The following is a 19,817-nucleotide window of genomic DNA, read 5'->3' as shown; positions in this document are numbered from 1 at the left end:
GATGCCATCTATTTTATGAAGTGCACCATCCCCTCCTGCAGCAAAGCACCCCCACAGCATGATGCTGCCACCCCCGTGCTTCACGGTTGGGATGGTGTTCTTCGGCTTGCTAGCAATCCCCTTTCTCCTCCAAACATAAGGATGGTCATTATGGCCAAACAGTTATATTTTTGTTTCATCAGACCAGAGGACATTTCTTCAAAAAGTACAATCTTTGTCCCCATGTGCAGTTGCAAACGTAGTCAGGCTTTTTTATGGCGGTTTTGGAGCAGTGGCTTCTTCCTTGCTGAGCGGTCTTTCAGGTTATGTCGATATAGGACTCGTTGTACTGTGGATATAGATACTTTTCTACCTGTTTCCTCCAGCATCTTCACAAGGTCCTTTGCTGTTGTTCTGGGATTGATTTCCACTTTTCGCACCAAAGTACGTTCATCTCTAGGAGACAGAACGCGTCTCCTTCCTGAGCGGTATGACGGCTGCGTGGTCCCACGGTGTTTATACTTGCGTACTATTGTTTGTACAGATGAACGTGGTACCATCAGACGTTTGGAAATTGCTCCCAAGGATGAACCAGACTTGTGGAGGTCTACAATCTTTTTCTGAGGTCTTGGCTGATTTCTTTTGTTTTCCCATGATGTCAAGCAAAGAGGCACTGAGTTTGAAGGTAGGCCTTGAAATACATCCACAGGTACACCTCCAGTTGACTCAAATGATGTCAATTAGCCTATCAGAAGCTTCTAAAGCCATAACATCATTTTCCAAGCTGTTTAAAGGCACAGTCAACTTAGTGTACAGTGGGGAAAAAAAGTATTTAGTCAGCCACCAATTGTGCAAGTTCTCCCACTTAAAAAGATGAGAGAGGCCTGTAATTTTCATCAAAGGTACACGTCAACTATGACAGACAAAATGAGAAAAAATAATCCAGAAAATCACATTGTAGGAATTTTTAATGAATTTATTTGCAAATTATGGTGGAAAATAAGTATTTGGTCAATAACAAAAGTTTCTCAAGACTTTGTTATATACCCTTTGTTGGCAATGACACAGGTCAAACGTTTTCTGTAAGTCTTCACAAGGTTTTCACACACTGTTGCTGGTATTTTTGCCCATTCCTCCATGCAGATCTCCTCTGGAGCAGTGATGTTTTGGGGCTGTCGCTGGGCAACACGGACTTTCAACTCCCTCCAAAGATTTTCTATGGGGTTGAGATCTGGAGACTGGCTAGGCCACTCCAGGACCTTGAAATGCTTCTTACGAAGCCACTCCTTCGTTGCCCGGGCGGTGTGTTTGGGATCATTGTCATGCTGAAAGACCCAGCCACGTTTCATCTTCAATGCCCTTGCTGATGGAAGGAGGTTTTCACTCAAAATCTCACGATACATGGCCCCATTCATTCTTTCCTTTACACGGATCAGTCGTCCTGGTCCCTTTGCAGAAAAACTGCCCCAAAGCATGATGTTTCCACCCCCATGCTTCACAGTAGGTGTCACGGTTTCGGCCGAGGCTGCTCCTCCTCCTTGTTCGGGCAGGTTTCGGCGGTCGTCGTCCCCGGAGTACTAGCTGCCACCGATCTATGTTTCATGTTCGTTTGGTTTTGTCTGGATGTTGTACACCTGTGTCTAGTTAGTCCTCATTAGTGTCCTATTTAGTTCTCGTTGTGTGTGTATGGTGTTGTGTGTGATTGCTCCTCTGTTTGGTGTTCTGAGCTACGTATTCTTCCCTCCGTGTTTGGAGAGGTTTTCGCACATGTTAGTGCGCCTTTGTTTGACGCCTGTGTGCGCCTTTGTTTCGCCTCCGGGCTTATTGTTCTCGTGTACTACGTGAATAACTCAATAAAGTATTTTGGACTTAGCTTCTGCGTCCTGCGCTTGATTCCTGTACCACACCCACCTTCAGCACCCCTGACAGAATCACACACCATATTGAATGGAATCAGCACGAGCAACCGTCACGCCTGAGTCGCTGGAGGAGCATGTCCGCGGCCAGGATGACCAGATACGACAACTGGGGACCGCTCTACAGGACGTCATCAACACCCTGCACCGATGGGAGTCCAGAGGGGTACCCACACCTCCACCTACCCTGCCACCCCCATTGGCCGGTCCACCAGACCCAGGTCCGGAACCCAGTGGGATTCGGCTCTCGCTCCCGAGGGCGTATGACGGAACAGCTGCCGGGTGTCAGGGGTTCCTCCTGCAGGTGGAGCTCTACCTGGCCACTGTACACCCGGTGCCCTCGGGACACGAGAGCGTTTCCGCCCTCATCTCCTGTCTCACGGGCAAGGCGTTGGAATGGGCCAACGCCGAGTGGAGGAGGATGGACGCCACCACCATCTCCTACGCCGAGTTCTCCCGTCGCTTCAAGGCCGTGTTCGATCATCCACCTGAGGGCAAAGCGGCGGGGGAGCGTCTAGTCCACCTGAGACAGGGGAGGAGGAGCGCACAGGCGTTCGCGCTGGAGTTCCGGACTCTAGCGGCAGACGCAGGGTGGAATGAACGGGACCTCATCGACCATTTTCGATGTAGCCTACGGGAGGACGTTCAACGTGAGTTGGCCTGCAGGGACACCAATTTCACCTTCGACCAGTTGGTCGATATGTCCATCTGTCTGGACACCCTGCTGGCCACCCGCGGACGTCCCGAGTGGGGTCCGTCCATTCCACCCTCCGGCACCTCCGAGCCGAGCCCTATGGAGCTCGGGGGTGCTTGCGCTAGAGGAAGGAGGAGGAGGAGCCCGAGGGGGCCTGTCCCCTGCACCAAGTGCGGTCGTGGAGGGCACACTGCGGCCAGGTGCTGGGGAGGGTTCCCCGAGGGAGGAAACAACAGGCCACGCACTGGGGAGGCTTCCCAGGTGAGTAGACGCCCCACTTACCCAGAGCTCTCTGTTGCGCACTTTTGTATACCTGTTTGTTTTCCACAGGTTGCACCTCATTCCCAGCATAAGGCGCTAGTAGATTCAGGCGCAGCTGGGAATTTTGTTGATCGGAAGTTTTGTTTAGATTTAGGGATCCCTCTCCTACCTGTTGACAAGCCTTTTCCCGTTCATGCTTTAGATAGCCGCCCTTGGGGTCGGGGTTGATTAGGGAAGTCACAGCGCCACTTAGGATGTGTGCGCAGGGGGTCATGAGGAGACTATACAGTTGTATCTGATCGACTCTCCTGCGTACCCGGTGGTGCTGGGAATTCCTGGTTAAGCACCCATAACCCTGCTATTTCGTGGCAACAGAGGGCTCTCGATGGGTGGTCTGCTCAGTGTGAGGGGCGATGTCTGGGTGTTTCCGTAGGGGCGACTTCGGTGGAAAGTCCAAACCAAGTGCCCGCACTGCACATTCCGCCTGAATATGGGGATTTAGCTCTCGTGTTTAGTAAAGCTAGGGCGACGCAGTTGCCTCCTCATAGACAGGGGGATTGTGCGATTGATCTCCAGGCAGGAGCAGCGCTCCCACGGAGCCACGTGTATCCTTTGTCTCAAGAGGAGAGAAAAGCTATGGAAACTTACATAGACGAGTCTTTGAGACAGGGATACATACGGCCCTCCACTTCTCCCGCCTCCTCAAGCTTCTTTTTTGTGAAGAAAAAAGATGGAGGGTTGCGCCCGTGCATCGATTACCGTGGTCTCAATCAGATTACTGTGAAATACAGTTATCCACTCCCTCTGATTGCGACCATGACGGAGTCATTGCATGGAGCGCGGTTTTTCACAAAACTGGATCTCAGGAGCGCGTATAACTTGGTGCGCATTAGAGAGGGCGACAAATGGAAAACAGCGTTTAGTACCACGTCAGGTCATTTCGAGTATCTCGTCATGCCATATGGGTTGATGAATGCTCCATCAGTCTTCCAATCCTTCGTAGATGACATTTTCCGGGATATGCAGGGGCAAGGGGTGGTCGTGTACATTGATGACATTCTAGTGTACTCGTCTACCCGAGCCGAGCATATAGCCCTGGTGCGTCGTGTATTGAGGAGGCTGTTGGAGCACGACCTATATGTCAAGGCAGAGAAATGTCTATTTTTCCAGGAGTCGGTCTCCTTTTTGGGTTATCGGTTGTCCGCGTCAGGGGTGAGAATGGAGGTGGATCGTGTGTCAGCTGTGCGTAATTGGCAAACCCCAACCACTGTCAAAGAGGTGCAGCAGTTCTTGGGCTTTGCGAATTACTACCGGAGGTTTATCCGGGGTTTTGGACAGGTGGCAGCTCCCATCACGTCCCTTCTGAAAGGGGGTCTGGTGCGCCTGCAGTGGTCAGCTGATGCGGACAGGGCCTTTAAGAGACTGAAGGACCTGTTTACGTCGGCTCCGGTGCTGGCGCATCCGGACCCCGCATTACCCTTTCAGGTAGAGGTGGACGCGTCTGAAGCAGGTATAGGGGCCGTGCTCTCTCAACGGTCCGGCATGCCACCTAAACTCCGCCCCTGTGCTTTTTACTCTAAAAAGCTCAGCCCGGCGGAGCGAAATTATGACGTCGGGGACAGGGAGCTGTTAGCTGTAGTTCAGGCCCTTAAGGTGTGGAGGCATTGGCTTGAGGGGGCTCAACACCCTTTCCTCATTTTGACTGACCATCGGAACCTGGAGTACATCCGGGCAGCGAGGAGACTGAACCCTCGCCAGGCTCGATGGAGTATGTTTCTCGCCAGGTTCGTATTTAAAATCACGTACATCCCTGGGTCCCAGAATGGTAAGGCAGATGCGCTGTCCCGGCGGTATGACACGGAGGAGAGGTCCATTGATTCTACTCCCATACTACCGGAGTCTTGTCTTGTGGCACTGGTGGTGTGGGACGTCGATGCCGAAATCGAGCGAGCGTTGCGTACCGACCCCAGCCCTCCACAGTCCTGAGGGTCGGAAGTACGTTCCGCTCGAGATTCGGGATCGACTCATTTACTGGGCTCACACATCACCCTCCTCTGGTCATCCGGGTATTGGCCGGACAGTGCATTGTCTTAGCACTAAATACTGGTGGCCCACGTTAGCCAGGGATGTGAGGGTTTATGTCTCCTCCTGCTCGGTGTGCGCCCAGTGTAAGGCGCCCAGACACCTGCCCAGGGGTAAGTTACAACCCCTGCCCGTTCCACAATGACCATGGTCCCACCTCTCGGTGGATTTTGTGACAGACCTTCCCCTCTCTCAGAGGAATACCACCATCCTGGTCGTTGTGGACCGGTTCTCTAAGGCCTGTCGTCTTCTCCCTATGTCGGGTCTTCCTACTGCCCTACAAACCGCAGAGGCCCTATTTACCCACGCCTTCCGGCATTACGGGGTACCCGAGGATATAGTGTCTGATCGAGGCCCCCAGTTTACCTCCCGAGTATGGAGAGCGTTCATGGAGCGTTTGGGGGTCTCGGTGAGCCTTACCTCAGGGTACCACCCGGAGAGTAACGGGCAGGTAGAACGAGTCAACCAGGATGTGGGTAGGTTTCTGAGGTCGTATTGCCAGGACCGGCCTGAGGAGTGGGCTCGGTACATTCCCTGGGCCGAGATGGCCCAGAACTCTCTCCGCCACTCCTCTACCAACCTAACCCCCTTCCAATGTGTGCTAGGTTACCAGCCAGTTCTGGCACCTTGGCAGCAGAGCCAGATCGAGGCCCCTGCGGTGGATGATTGGATGCGGCGCTCGGAGGAGACGTGGAACGCTGCACACGTCCACCTGCAGCGGGCCATCCGTCGTCACAAGGCGAGCGCCGATCTCCACCGCAGTGAGGGGCCGGTGTACGCACCCGGAGATCGAGTCTGGCTCGCTACCAGAAACCTACCCCTCTGCCTGCCCTGCCGGAAGCTGGGTCGGCGGTTTGTGGGGCCTTTTAAAGTCCTGAGAAGATTGAACGAGGTGTGTTATAGGTTACATCTGCCTGTTGAATATAAGAATATTAACCCCTCGTTCCATGTGTCTCTTCTCAGGCCGGTGGTAGCTGGTCCACTCCAGGAAGGTGAGATAGGAGAGACTCCTCCGCCCCCACTAGACATTGAGGGGGCTCCGGCGTACACCGTTCGGTCCATCTTGGACTCAAGACGCCGGATGGGGGGTCTCCAGTATCTCGTGGAGTGGGAGGGGTACGGCCCGGAGGAACGGTGCTGGGTGCCGCGGAGGGACATCCTAGACCCATCTCTCCTGTCGGAGTTCCACCGGGACCATCCCGCGCGCCCTGCTCCGCGCCCTCCTGGTCGTCCCCGAGGCCGGGGTTGGCGCACGGCGCACGCGCGTCAAGGGGGGGGGTACTGTCACGGTTTCGGCCGAGGCTGCTCCTCCTCCTTGTTCGGGCAGGTTCGGGCAGGTCGTCGTCCCCGGAGTACTAGCTGCCACCAATCTATGTTTCATGTTCGTTTGGTTTTGTCTGGATGTTGTAAACCTGTGTCTAGTTAGTCCTCATTAGTGTCCTATTTAGTTCTCGTTGTGTGTGTATGGTGTTGTGTGTGATTGCTCCTCTGTTTGGTGTTCTGAGCTACGTATTCTTCCCTCCGTGTTTGGAGAGGTTTTCGCACATGTTAGTGCGCCTTTTGTTTGACGCCTGTGTGCGCCTTTGTTTTCGCCTCCGGGCTTATTGTTCTCGTGTACTACGTGAATAACTCACTAAAGTCTTTTGGACTTAGCTTCTGCGTCCTGCGCTTGATTCCTGTACCACACCCACCTTCAGCACCCCTGACAGTAGGTATGGTGTTCTTTGGATGCAACTCAGCATTCTTTGTCCTCCAAACACGACGAGTTGAGTTTTTACCAAAAAGTTATATTTTGGTTTCATCTGACCATATGACATTTTCCCAATCCTCTTCTGGATCATGCAAATGCACTCTAGCAAACTTCAGACGGGCCTGGACATGTACTGGCTTAAGCAGGGGGACACGTCTGGCACAGCAGGATTTGAGTCCCTGGCGGCGTAGTGTGTTACTGATGGTAGGCTTTGTTACTTTGGTCCCAGCTCTCTGCAGGTCATTCACTAGGTCCCACCGTGTGGTTCTGGGATTTTTGCTCACCGTTCTTGTGATCATTTTGACCCCACGGGGTGAGATCTTGCGTGGAGCCCCAGATCGAGGGAGATTATCAGTGGTCTTGTATGTCTTCCATTTCCTAATAATTGCTCCCACAGTTGATTTCTTCAAACCAAGCTGCTTACCTATTGCAGATTCAGTCTTCCCAGCCTGGTGCAGGTCTACAATTTTGTTTCTGGTGTCCCTTGACAGCTCTTTGGTCTTGGCCATAGTGGAGTTTGGAGTGTGACTGTTTGAGGTTGTGGACAGGTGTCTTTTATACTGATAACAAGTTCAAACAGGTGCCATTAATACAGGTAACGAGTGGAGGACAGAGGAGCCTCTTAAAGAAGAAGTTACAGGTCTGTGAGAGCCAGAAATCTTGCTTGTTTGTAGGTGACCAAATACTTATTTTCCACCATAATTTGCAAATAAATTCATTAAAAATCCTACAATGTGATTTTCTGGAAAAAAAATTCTCAATTTGTCTGTCATAGTTGACGTGTACCTATGATGAAAAATACAGGCCTCTCTCATCTTTTTAAGTGGGAGAACTTGCACAATTGGTGGCTGACTAAATACTTTTTTCCCCCACTGTATGTAAACTTCTGACCCACTGGAATTGTGATACAGTGAATTTATAAGTGAAATAATCTGTCTGTAAACAATTGTTGGAAAAATTACTTGTGTCATGCACAAAGTAGATGTCCTAACCGACAAAATAAATTTGTGGAGTGGTTGAAAAACAAGTTTTAATGACTCCAACCTAATTGTATGTAAACTTCCGACTTCAACTGTACAGGTTATCGTGGGGGGCTCTGAGGTACCGGAACACATTGAGAAAAAAAGTTTGAAACACAACGTAGCAGCCAAGTACCCTATTGTCTATGGTGGTGAAACGGACAGCACTCTCCGAGGTGGTAATTAAGTCACTGCAGTATGCCCACATACTTGAGTATAGCTGCAGGGCTTACACAAGTCTGAATTTTTTATAGCCTAATAGTCTAGATATCAATGTACAGTAACATTTATCAGTAACAAATATCACAATATCAGAATATAACTTCAAATAAACACATTCAATGTAGGCCACAGCAGAACACACATATGAGAATATATAGGCCTCCTGCCTATGTGATAATATGAAGCACATATTCAGATTACAAACTTGTTCTGTGCTGTGAAGGTAAAGGAAAATAAATGTCCTACCTTATTTTCAAAACATCCCACAATGACTCTCCCAATGATGTTTAGTCTCCTTCTAAGGCTGTTCTGAAGACTCTGGCTGTGTCTATTATTTTTTTCATTTTGAGTGTTAACCTGGGTGTCCACTTTAGCCTTGTCTACAAGGCTTGCTGCCACCAAATGCGCCTTGGTTCAGGCATGTAAAACAATTTTTTTCTGAGGGCTCTTTGTTGTTTGCTTTTTTACCTCTGATGCATAGGATGTTAATTTACTGTACATTCCACCCACTCTTTTGCTAGTTTAATCCCTCCAGTCGTTTCTAGACCCAAGCTCCCTACCATTTTGCATGTTGTACAGCCCAACTTTGAATTCTGCATGACAAGCCAGGGGTTATACGTTTGCTTGTTCTTGAACTGCAAATTGCACCTGCTTCGAGCACTTCGTTGGTGGATGCACTGCCCCCCTCCCCCTGTCTCTGTTTCCCGCTGAGTCTGAAACGCTAGTAGGCCTACTAGCTTGTGGAGGTGCCGGTGGTGATGCTGAACTGGCGGGATTAGCATCGCCATCAGGAACAGTTTGCCCCTCACTCCTCTCCTCCAGCACTGACAGTTCTCTGGCTCGTTCTGGGTTCGATTCACTGTCTTTCTCTGGATTTTTGGACTTGAAAAATGTCAAACTCGACTGCCTTTTCTTATAAAACATTTATTTGGTTTTCCCACGATTCAAATTCAGTAGGGAGAAGACTAGACTTTAGGCTACGTGACGTGATTACGTAGGGACCTCTTCACTAGCTGACCACCACTATCAAGACCTGTGTAAGATCAGTTACTTACCCCACTGGCCCTCCCCATAACCTCTACAGTGAGGGAAAAAAGTATTTGATCCCCTGCTGATTTTGTACATTTGCCCACTAACAAAGAAATGATCAGTCTATAATTTTAATGGTAGGTTTATTTGAACAGTGAGAGAGAGAATAACAACAACAAAATCCAAAAATGCATGTCAAAAATGTTATAAATTGATTTGCATTTTAATGAGGGAAATAAGTATTTGACCCCCTCTCAATCAGAAAGATTTCTGGCTCCCAGATGTATTTTATACAGGTAACGAGCTGAGATTAGGAGCACACTCTTAAAGGGAGTGCTCCTAATCTCAGCTTGTTACCTGTATAAAAGACACCTGTCCACAGAAGCAATCAATCAGATTCCAAACTCTCCACCATGGCCAAGACCAAAGAGCTCTCCAAGGATGTCAGGGACAAGATTGTAGACCTACACAAGGCTGGAATGGGCTACAAGACCATTGCCAAGCAGCTTGGTGAGAAGGTGACAACAGTTGGTGCGATTATTCGCAAATGGAAGAAACACAAAAGAACTGTCAATCTCCCTTGGCCTGGGGATCCATGCAAGATCTCACCTCGTAGAGTTGCAATGATCATGAGAACGGTGAAGAATCAGCCCAGAACTACACGGGAGGATCTTGTCAATGATCTCAAGGCAGCTGGGACCATAGTGACCAAGAAAACAATTGGTAACACACTACGCCGTGAAGGACTGAAATCCTGCAGCGCCCGCAAGGTCCCCCTGCTCAAGAAAGCACATATACAGGCCCGTCGGAAGTTTGCCAATGAACATCTGAATGATTCAGAGGAGAACTGGGTGAAAGTGTTGTGAACAGATGAGACAAAAATCGAGCTCTTTAGCATCAACTCAACTCGCCGTGTTTGGAGGAGGAGGAATGCTGTCTATGACCCCAAGAACACCATCCCCACCATCAAACATGGAGGTGGAAACATTATGCTTTGGGGGTGTTTTTCTGCTAAGGGGACAGGACAACTTCACTGCATCAAAGGGACGATGGACGGCGCCATGTACCGTCAAATCTTGGGTGAGAACCTTCTTCCCTCAGCCAGGGCATTGAAAATGGGTCATGGATGGGTATTCCAGCATGACAATGACCCAAAACACACAGCCAAGGCAACAAAGGAGTGGCTCAAGAAGAAGCACATTAAGGTCCTGGAGTGGCCAAGCCAGTCTCCAGACCTTAATCCCATAGAAAATCTGTGGAGGGAGCTGAAGGTTCGAGTTGCCAAACATCAGCCCCGAAATCTTAATGACTTGGAGAAGATCTGCAAAGAGGAGTGGGACAAAATCCCTCCTGAGATGTGTGCAAACCTGGTGGCCAACTACAAGAAACGTCTGACCTCTGTGATTGCCAGCAAGGGTTTTGCCACCAAGTACTAAGTCATGTTTTGCAGAGGGGTCAAATACTTATTTCCCTCATTAAAATGCAAATCAATTTATAACATTTTTGACCTGCGTTTTTCTGGATTTTTTTTGTGTTATTCTGTCTCTCACTGTTCAAATAAACCTACAATTAAAATTATAGACTGATCATGTCTTTGTCAGTGGGCAAACGTACAAAATCAGCAGGGGATCAAATTCTTTTTTGTATGTATAAATAAGAGAGCAGGTCTGGAATCAGTGTGGCAGGATAGGATGAATACATAGAAGGATCACCGCGCTTTTACATAATAGTCTTTCTGGGGGGCGGGAGAAATAACGAGGGGGCAACTTGATTTAATGCTGATTGCTTTTATTAGAATGTCTACAGTGCGAATAGTGAAATAATTAAGAAATCATGCCGCGAGAGGTACCAGATCTGGGCAAATAGGTGCCGGAAAAAACAAGGTCAAATCTGAGTGGTGCCGGATCCTGTTCCGGCAGGATCCTGCTCAAACACGCACTCGCACACACGATGTGGAACTAGTCCGGGTAGCCATTTGATTAGCTGTTCAGGAGTCTTGGGGGTAGAAGCTGTTAAGAAGCCTTTTGGACCTAGACATGGCGCTCCGGTGCCACTTGCCATTTTGTAGCAGGGAGAACAGTCTATGACTAGGGTGGCTGGAGTCTTTGACAATTTTTAGGGCCTTCCTCTGACACCGCCTGGTATAGAGGTCCTGGATGGCAGGAAGCTTGGCCCCAGTGATGTACTGGGCCGTACGCACTACCCTCTGTAGTGCCTTGCGGTCGGAGGCCAAGCAGTTGCCATACCAGGCGGTGATGCAACCAGTCAGGATGCTCTCGATGGTGCAGCTGTAGAACATTTTGAGGATCTGAGGACCCATGCCAAATCTTTTCAGTCTCCTGAGGGGGAATAGGCTTTGTTGTGCCCTCTTCACGACTGTCTTGGTGTGTTTGGACCATGATAGATTTTTGGTGCTGAGGACACCAAGGAAGTTCTCAACCTGCTCCACTACAGCCCCGTCGATGAGAATGGGGGCGTGCTCGGTCCTCCTTTTCCTGTAGTCCACAATCATCTCCTTTGTCTTGATCACGTTGAGGGAGAGTTTGTTATCCAGGCACCACACGGCCAGGTCTCTGACCTCCTCCCTACAGGCTGTCTCGTCGTTATCGGTGATCAAGCCTACCACTGTTGTGTCATCGGCAAACTTAATGATGGTGTTGGAGTCGTGCCTGGCCATGCAGTCATGGCTGAACAGGGAGTACAGGAGGGGACTGAGCACGCACCCCTGAGGTGCCCCCGAGTTGAGGATCAGCGTGGCAGATGTGTTGTTACCTACCCTTACCACCTGGGGGCGGCCCGTCAGCAAGTCCGGGGTCCAGTTGCAGAGGGAGGTGTTTAGTCTCAGGGTACTTAGCTTAGTGATGAGCTTTGAGGGCACTATGGTGTTGAACACTGAGCTGTAGTCAATGAATAGCATTCTCCAGGTGAGAAAGGGCAGTGTGGAGTGCAATAGAGATTGCATCATCTGTGGATCTATTGGGGTGGTATGCAAATTGGTGTGGGTCTAGGGTTTCTGGGAGCCATGACCAGCCTTTCAAAGCACTTCATGGCTACAGATGTGAGTGCTGAGGGTCGGTAGTCATTTAGGTAGGTTACCTTAGTGTTCTTGGGAACAGGGACTATGGTGGTCTGCTTGAAACATGTTGGTATTACAGACTCAGTCAGGGACAGGTTGAAAATGTCAGTGAAGACACTTGCCAGTTGGTCAGCGCATTACAAGGCAGAATTAAGCCCTGGCTGTAATCCCCTGGGAAATTAAACCAGAAGCTAAACATTTGCATTTTTATTGCACCTGAAAAGAATGGCATGACTCCATTATCTCCCAGATACAGAGAGAGAGGCTTCTTAGTTATTATTGCTGTGTCGTCCTGTGTTGGAAACAATGGTGTTTACCCCAGGGAAGAAGCTAGCCAGCGCTTTGTGGAGGGTTGTGATTACAAAAAGAACAAAACAGAAACGTCACAGGCGGAGGAAACAATGACTTGTTTGTTATTCAAATTCCCTCTCTTATTCCTCCCAAAATAAACAAACAATAACACACGACAATAGAGGAGTGGCGGAGCTGAATAGGGACACAAATATGACAGCCAACAGGTTTGACTGTTGAGGCCTCATTTACTCTCAGGAGTCAATGTGAGTTAATGCTACTAGATAATGATAAGGTGTATATGAACAGTATGTCCTGTCTCTCATGGTTACCTCTCCCTCTCTCTCCCACTCTCACTCCATCCCTCCATCCTTCCCACCAGGTGAGCAGTACGTGTGGCCACCAGCTTCAACGGGTGTCTCGCTCAGTGGCGCCCCATCCTGACCAGACCCATGCTGCCACAGCATCCTACAACCCACAGCCTTTACCCTACTATCCTGAGGAGACCTTGGCTGGCCGCCGCAGGTAATGTTGGGGATGAAATTAAGTCACTCAGACTGGGAGAACAGACAGGGGGTGTGTGACCGAGAGGAAAGAAGGAGGAGGAATATAGGAGGGTGATAGAAGAGAGAAAGGGCGAGAGAGCAGAGAGAGAGGATAAAGTAAAAGAGAAAGGAAAAGATGGGTTGTTCATGTCATGCTGCTAACTAATGAGGACATCTTAAGGCCCGGTCCAGAAACAAGCCCTAGACCCAACTGTAACACTTCAGTGTTTGAGCTGAAGAAAGCAGACAGGTTTATGTGGGCTAGCCTTCTAGATGAGCTCCCACATGGAAACATACTATGGTATACTATGGTATAAATACTATAGTAATTGCTGTAGTGTTTTTGCGGACTGTAGTATACTGTAGTATTTACTGTAGTGTTTTTGCAGACATTACTGGAATATTTACTATAGTGTTTTGGTTTTATTATCTTTGAGATAGAAGTGGATGCTTTCTCCTTGAGGAAACCTGCTGGACAAAATCCTAAAAGAGCTACTTTTCCATAACCTCTATTGTAGGTAGGTAGGTAGGACTGATATAGGGAACACAATATACAGTGGGGAAAAAAAGTATTTAGTCAGCCACCAATTGTGCAAGTTCTCCCACTTAAAAAGATGAGAGAGGCCTGTAATTTTCATCATAGGTACACGTCAACTATGACAGACAAAATGAGAAATAAAATTCCAGAAAATCACATAGTAGGATTTTTAATGAATTTATTTGCAAATTATGGTGGAAAATAAGTATTTGGTCAATAACAAACGTTTCTCAATACTTTGTTATATACCCTTTGTTGGCAATGACACAGGTCAAACGTTTTCTGTAAGTCTTCACAAGGTTTTCACACACTGTTGCTGGTATTTTGGCTCATTCCTCCATGCAGATCTCCTCTAGAGCAGTGATGTTTTGGGGCTGTCGCTGGGCAACACGGACTTTCAACTCCCTCCAAAGATTTTCTATGGGGTTGAGATCTGGAGACTGGCTAGGCCACTCCAGGACCTTGAAATGCTTCTTACGAAGCCACTCCTTCGTTGCCCAGGCGGTGTGTTTGGGATCATAGTCATGCTGAAAGTCCCAGCCACGTTTCATCTTCAATGCCCTTGCTGATGGAAGGAGGTTTTCACTCCAAATCTCACGATACATGGCCCCATTCATTCTTTCCTTTACACGGATCAGTCGTCCTGGTCCCTTTGCAGAAAAACAGCCCCAAAGCATGATGTTTCCACCCCCATGCTTCACAGTAGGTATGGTGCAACTCAGCATTCTTTGTCCTCCAAACACGACGAGTTGAGTTTTTACCAAAAAGTTCTATTTTGGTTTCATCTGACCATATGACATTCTCCCAATCCTCTTCTGGATCATCCAAATGCACTCTAGCAAACTTCAGACGGGCCTGGACATGTACTGGCTTAAGCAGGGGGACACGTCTTGCACTGCAGGATTTGAGTCCCTGGCGGCGTAGTGTGTTACTGATGGTAGGCTTTGTTACTTTGGTCCCAGCTCTCTGCAGGTCATTCACTAGGTCCCCCCCGTGTGGTTCTGGGATTTTTGCTCACCATTCTTGTGATCATTTTGACCCCACGGGGTGAGAACTTGCGTGGAGCCCCAGATCGAGGGAGATTATCAGTGGTCTTGTATGTCTTCCATTTCCTAATAATTGCTCCCACAGTTGATTTCTTCAAACCAAGCTGCTTACCTATTGCAGATTCAGTCTTCCCAGCCTGGTGCAGGTCTACAATTTTGTTTCTGGTGTCCTTTGACAGCTCTTTGGTCTTGGTCATAGTGGAGTTTGGAGTGTGACTGTTTGAGGTTGTGGACAGGTGTCTTTTATACTGATAACAAGTTCAAACAGGTGCCATTAATACAGGTAACGAGTGGAGGACAGAGGAGCCTCTTAAAGAGGAAGTTACAGGTCTGTGAGAGCCAGAAATCTTGCTTGTTTGTAGGTGACCAAATACTTATTTTCCACCATCATTTGCAAATAAATTCATTAAAAATCCTACAATGTGATTTTCTGGATTTTTTTTTCTCAATTTGTCTGTCATAGTTGACGTGTACCTATGATGAAAATGACAGGCCTCTCTCATCTTTTTAAGTGGGAGAACTTGCACAATTGGTGGCTGACTAAATACTTTTTTTCCCCACTGTATGGTCTATACTTGGCATGTAGATTTCTCACTTATGGGTGGCACAAATTGGGATATGCAGGAAGGGAATAGGCAGGGTATATAAATTAATACTATAGTATATACTATATTAACTACTGTAGTATTGTAGTGTTGTTGCAGTCTGTAGTATACTTAAGCAATAAGGCCCGAGGTGGTGTGGTATATGGCCAATATACCACGGCTAAGAGCTGTTCTTACACATGACGCAACGCGGAGTGCCTGGACACAGCCCTTAGCCGTGGTATATTGGCCATATATCACAAACCCCCGAGGAGCCTTATTGCTATTATAAACTGGTTACCAATGTAATTAGAGCAGTAAAACTAAATGTTTTGTCATACCTGTGGTATACGGTCTGATATACCACGACCTTCAGCCAATCAGAATTCAGGGCTCAAACCACCCAGTTTATAATTTAGTATTTACTATTATACTATTTATTCTACAGTATACGACCAAATTTGGTCCCACTTTAAATGGTGTGCAGCTTATAAAGGCTTCAGCTAGAGAACATTACCTGCCCCACCCGCCCTGAATGATGGGTCACCACTGGGAGTGACCATCGAATTCTATAGGATTGACATTACTGAGTAAAGTATTTGTCATCATCACTAGTTTACACAGGAACCATAATTATGGCTAAACCCTGCCCATTTCCACAATTTATCATCTTAAAATTGGATTTTAAACCTAACCCTAACTAATGAAGGCTTAGTTTGGTGCGTTGGTCCACCAGACCTTCCGCACATTTGGGCGGAAGTGTCTGGGAACGAGATTAGGTGTAATGTAACTAACATGACTTCACTATTCTAATCCTTCGATCCAACTTGTCACCCTTTATAAAGGACATGTTTATATCATATTCGACATAGTGGGTTATGTCACATTTGACATGGATGATTATGTCACAATGTTATGCCACATTTATGAACCCTTTATAAAGCATGACATACAGTTTTAGATACTTTGTAACACATTTATGTGGTGTTTATGAAGGTATTATGAAGGCTTTATGAATCCTTTATAAGCTGAACGTCATTTAAAGCAGGACCCAAAATTCTATAGTAAGTACTACACATGATCAAGGGATACTACAGTATCTAGTATAGTATACTACAGTTTACTACATAATTATATAGTAAGTACTGTAGTGTTCTATAGTAAACTGTAATATTTTTCATGTGGGTTTAGGGGAGCATCTAGCTATCATTTTGTCACTACACTTTCCTTGAGATCTGCAAACACTGAATGGGTGAGTAGGAGCTGAGGGAAATATCTAGGGTCCAGATTTTGCTCTCAACCAAAGCACTCATAAGTGCATTTAAATAAGCACTCTAGTGGGCAACCAGGTCCTTGTGTAATTTTTTTTTGATTAATATGAGACAGATTTGCTATGTACCATAGATAGACCTCATACACTTTTGCTCTTTCTACACTGCCAGGACAAGCCTGTGTTAATTTAGGATGTTGTTTGTAGTGTGTGTCCTAGTAAAGTCTCTGGCAGTAGTGCTTGCCATATTAATGTCTGTGTGATGTAATGCCAGTGCTGTAGTAGTCAGTGTTGAAGTGCTGGACTGGAGCAGGTGAGTTGAGGATGGCAGTGACTCTGACAGGCTGGTTAAAGTGTGTGTGTGTTTGCGCTTGTTTGTGCGCTGTGTGTGCTCCTGCTAGTGTGTATGTGTGCGCGTGTGTGCGTGCTTGTGCATGCCTGCTTGCCTGTGTGTGCTACTAGCCTAATCTACTATGAAAGTGACAGTGAGCATCCCTCTAGCCCAGTGCGTTTGAAACGCATTCCAGTAACAGGTATGAACAGAGTAGTGATGCTCAGCAGGCCGTTGGCTTCAGCAGAGTGGCCAGATTCATGTCTATTAGGAACAGAAACACTTGAATCCAAAATGGTACCCTACTCCCATTATAGTTAGTTCACGACCAGAGTAGTGCACTATAAAGAAAATAGGTTGCCATTTGGGACACAGATGAGGGACTGTGCTGTCCTAGCTTCAGGGGGAAGCTGCTTCCACTGTTGGTGTGCCAGCCAGGACAGAGAAGAGCTTTGACTGGGCTGAGCGGGAGCTGCCAGGGGGTGGGGTATAGGGTTTGAGCATAGGCTGAAGGTAGGGAGGGGCAGTTCTCCTTGCTGCTCTTCGACTGGAAGCCAGTGGAGTGTGCGGAGGAGCGGGGTGACATGGTAGAACTTGGGAATGTTGAACACCAGGCGGGCTGCTGCGTTCTGAGGCTGCGGTGCTCCTTCACTATCCCCACCATTATACTATTTTATTTCCTCCGTTCTATACCACTTCCTCTTCTCTCTCTCTCTCGATCTCAAATAATGATGCTTAATTTGCAGTTTTATCTATGTTCCCCCCTCCCTCTCATTATTTTTTCTCTTTCTCTCCCCCTCTCCCCTCCTTTTTGCTGACCAAAATAAGATAAGAATAATACCATTCATTACCATTATTAAAGTTATTTCCCTCTTTTCTCTTCTCTTCTCCTCTATCCCTCAGGGAGTTTATCTCCAGCCTGAGGGGCTTCAGCTCCTTCTACAGTGGTCTGGGACAGGCTCTGTGTAGCCGCGATCCTCTAGCGCCAGGCAACCACTCCCTCTGCTGGAACGGACTGGAAATGAGAGACAGGTAAACGACACACTGACAGATGTCTGTGGGTGTGTCCCAAAAGGCACCCTATTCCCTATATAGGGCACTGATCAAAAGTAGTGCAAAAAAAGGGAATGGGGTACCATTTCTGACCAGGGGCCTGGTCAAACGTAATGCGCTATATAGGGAATAAGGTGCCATTTGAGACGCATCCTGTGTTCGCTGCAATAGACTGGTTTGTAAACCTGACAGTAGCCTATCTACAGTAGTATGCGATGTGAAATACAGTTGTGTACCAACCTAAACAGCACACTATGCAATCTGGTTGTGGTTTTACTGTCATGTATTCTGGCGCTCTCTATCTCTTTCCAGTCATACAGATGTATCAGATCTACAAAGTGCATTAAAGTTGAATGATCACTATCCTTCAGTAAAGAGTGTGTAGGACAGTTGAAGGTTAAGTTTGTGTAGAAGTGATGAGCTCTTCAGTCGAGCCTCCTCTCTGACAGTGTGTGACTGTAAATCTTGACTCGGTCTCTCTATGAGAAGGTTATTAATGTCAGTCGCGCTTTCGCCTTCTCATTGCTCGGTTAATTGCCGTTTCGATCGCTCGCTCATCCTTCGCCCCGTGTCTCGCTGCACCCCACAGAACCCTATTTGGATTCGGCAATGTTTCACTTCACCTCCTGTCCCACTCGCTCCTGCATCGTAAATTGATCTCCCTCGTTCTCTCTGTTCATCTGGCCCCAATTTTAATTTGCCTCACTTAACTCGATTTGAATCAATGACAAAGCATCACTTCTAGATGAAATGAGAGGGGAAGGAAGTTACAAAAATTCCCCTCGAGAAGCACATCAGCCTGTTTAGCAAACCCAGATATAGTCACAGTACATCTCCTCAAAGCTCTTATTCAAATCAAATCAAATCAAATAGTATTTGTCACATGCGCCGAATACAACAGGTGTAGACCTTACAGAGAAATGCTTACTTGCAAGCCCTTAACCAACATTGCAGTTTTAAGAAAAATAAGTGTTAAGTAAAAAATGTAATTAAAAATTAAAAACAAATAATTAAAGTGCACCAGTAAAATTCAGCAATATTGGATTCCTTACAGGCAAAACATGGTTGTATTAATTAGTGCACACAGTAGCAAAATGTAACAAAATGTTTTGCAACAGAAAACTACAATTTCATATTCTTAATGGACAAGTTTGGGTAGTCCCTCCCTGTTTCAGTAAATGTTATTCTGTTTAGTGCCCAGTGAATACGACCCAAGCTTCATTCTGAGGGGTCTTACTAGCTTCCTTCCTGTGTCCTCGTTTCCTCCCCGTCTCTCCTTCAGTCTGTAACAGGCAGGCCGCAGCCCTTCCTCAGTCTCAGTGTGCCTGTCACAGGGGAGATGAGGACACTCTCAGAGAGCTATAAACGGGCTTACTGCCTCCTCCAGGGGGTAGAGAGCTGGGTGGCAAGGGGGCTGAGGTTTCCTTGGGGGCTAGTTATGGGCCAGTGGAGAGAGGGTGACAGATAAGAGAGAGGGATATATAGAGGGTGGGAAGGAAGGAGGGGGTGGGATGGAGGGATTGTAATGTCCTCCTGCAAGCAACTCTCAATGTCCTCTGAGAGTAGGCTATATTTCCATTCAGAGATTTTTGTTGGATTATCTTCTCTTATTATTCTCCAGGAGAGGATTAGTTTATACCAAAAGTGTTAGGCTTAATTTATTATAGCTTTTACACTCAATTGTAGGGTAGATGAACTTAGAGGTCAGAATTCGTCGGACACTATTTTTTTTTTTGTGACCAACCTTTTATTAAGTTTTGTCATTTTTATTTTTCAGAGGGGGGTTACAGATACAAAATCAATCAAATAAATGCATACAAAGATAACCCAAACACATTCCCCATTCAGTCCCTATCCACCTGCCCGCATCCTCCATCCCCACCCAGAAACCATGCTTCACACCCCATCTATTTCATTGTAAAATGTTTTGTTGGTGTTAAATACAGTCTGTGAACAAACTTAAAATGTATAAATTGGTGGTTCGAATTAAGGGATGCCAAGGTCATATTTTTCCATATTCTGTTCCAGTTAAAGGGTGGTTCGGATTCAATTTGATCTGTGAACCATACTTTTTTGATGGCTAGCTCAGAATATGAGCTTTCCAAAAGTTGTTTATATATTATAGAGATCA

General features: G+C 47.2%; 1 protein-coding gene across 1 annotated transcript in view; it reads left to right on the top strand.

Moving 5' to 3' along the window:
- The window catches only part of LOC121545097 (glypican-3), a 308,607-nt gene that overhangs the window by 163,960 nt on the left and 124,830 nt on the right, over positions 1-19,817 (top strand). The window contains exons 4-5 of the mRNA XM_041855493.1: positions 12,702-12,844; positions 17,537-17,665. Coding sequence (XP_041711427.1) covers positions 12,702-12,844; positions 17,537-17,665 — 272 coding nt within the window. The remainder of the gene's footprint in view (positions 1-12,701; positions 12,845-17,536; positions 17,666-19,817) is intronic.

This window comes from Coregonus clupeaformis, chromosome 3, assembly GCF_020615455.1.
Source record: "Coregonus clupeaformis isolate EN_2021a chromosome 3, ASM2061545v1, whole genome shotgun sequence".
Lineage (NCBI taxonomy): Eukaryota > Metazoa > Chordata > Actinopteri > Salmoniformes > Salmonidae > Coregonus > Coregonus clupeaformis.
The sequence above is the reverse complement of the archived record's forward strand: the minus strand, read 5'-3'. Positions and strand labels throughout refer to the sequence as shown.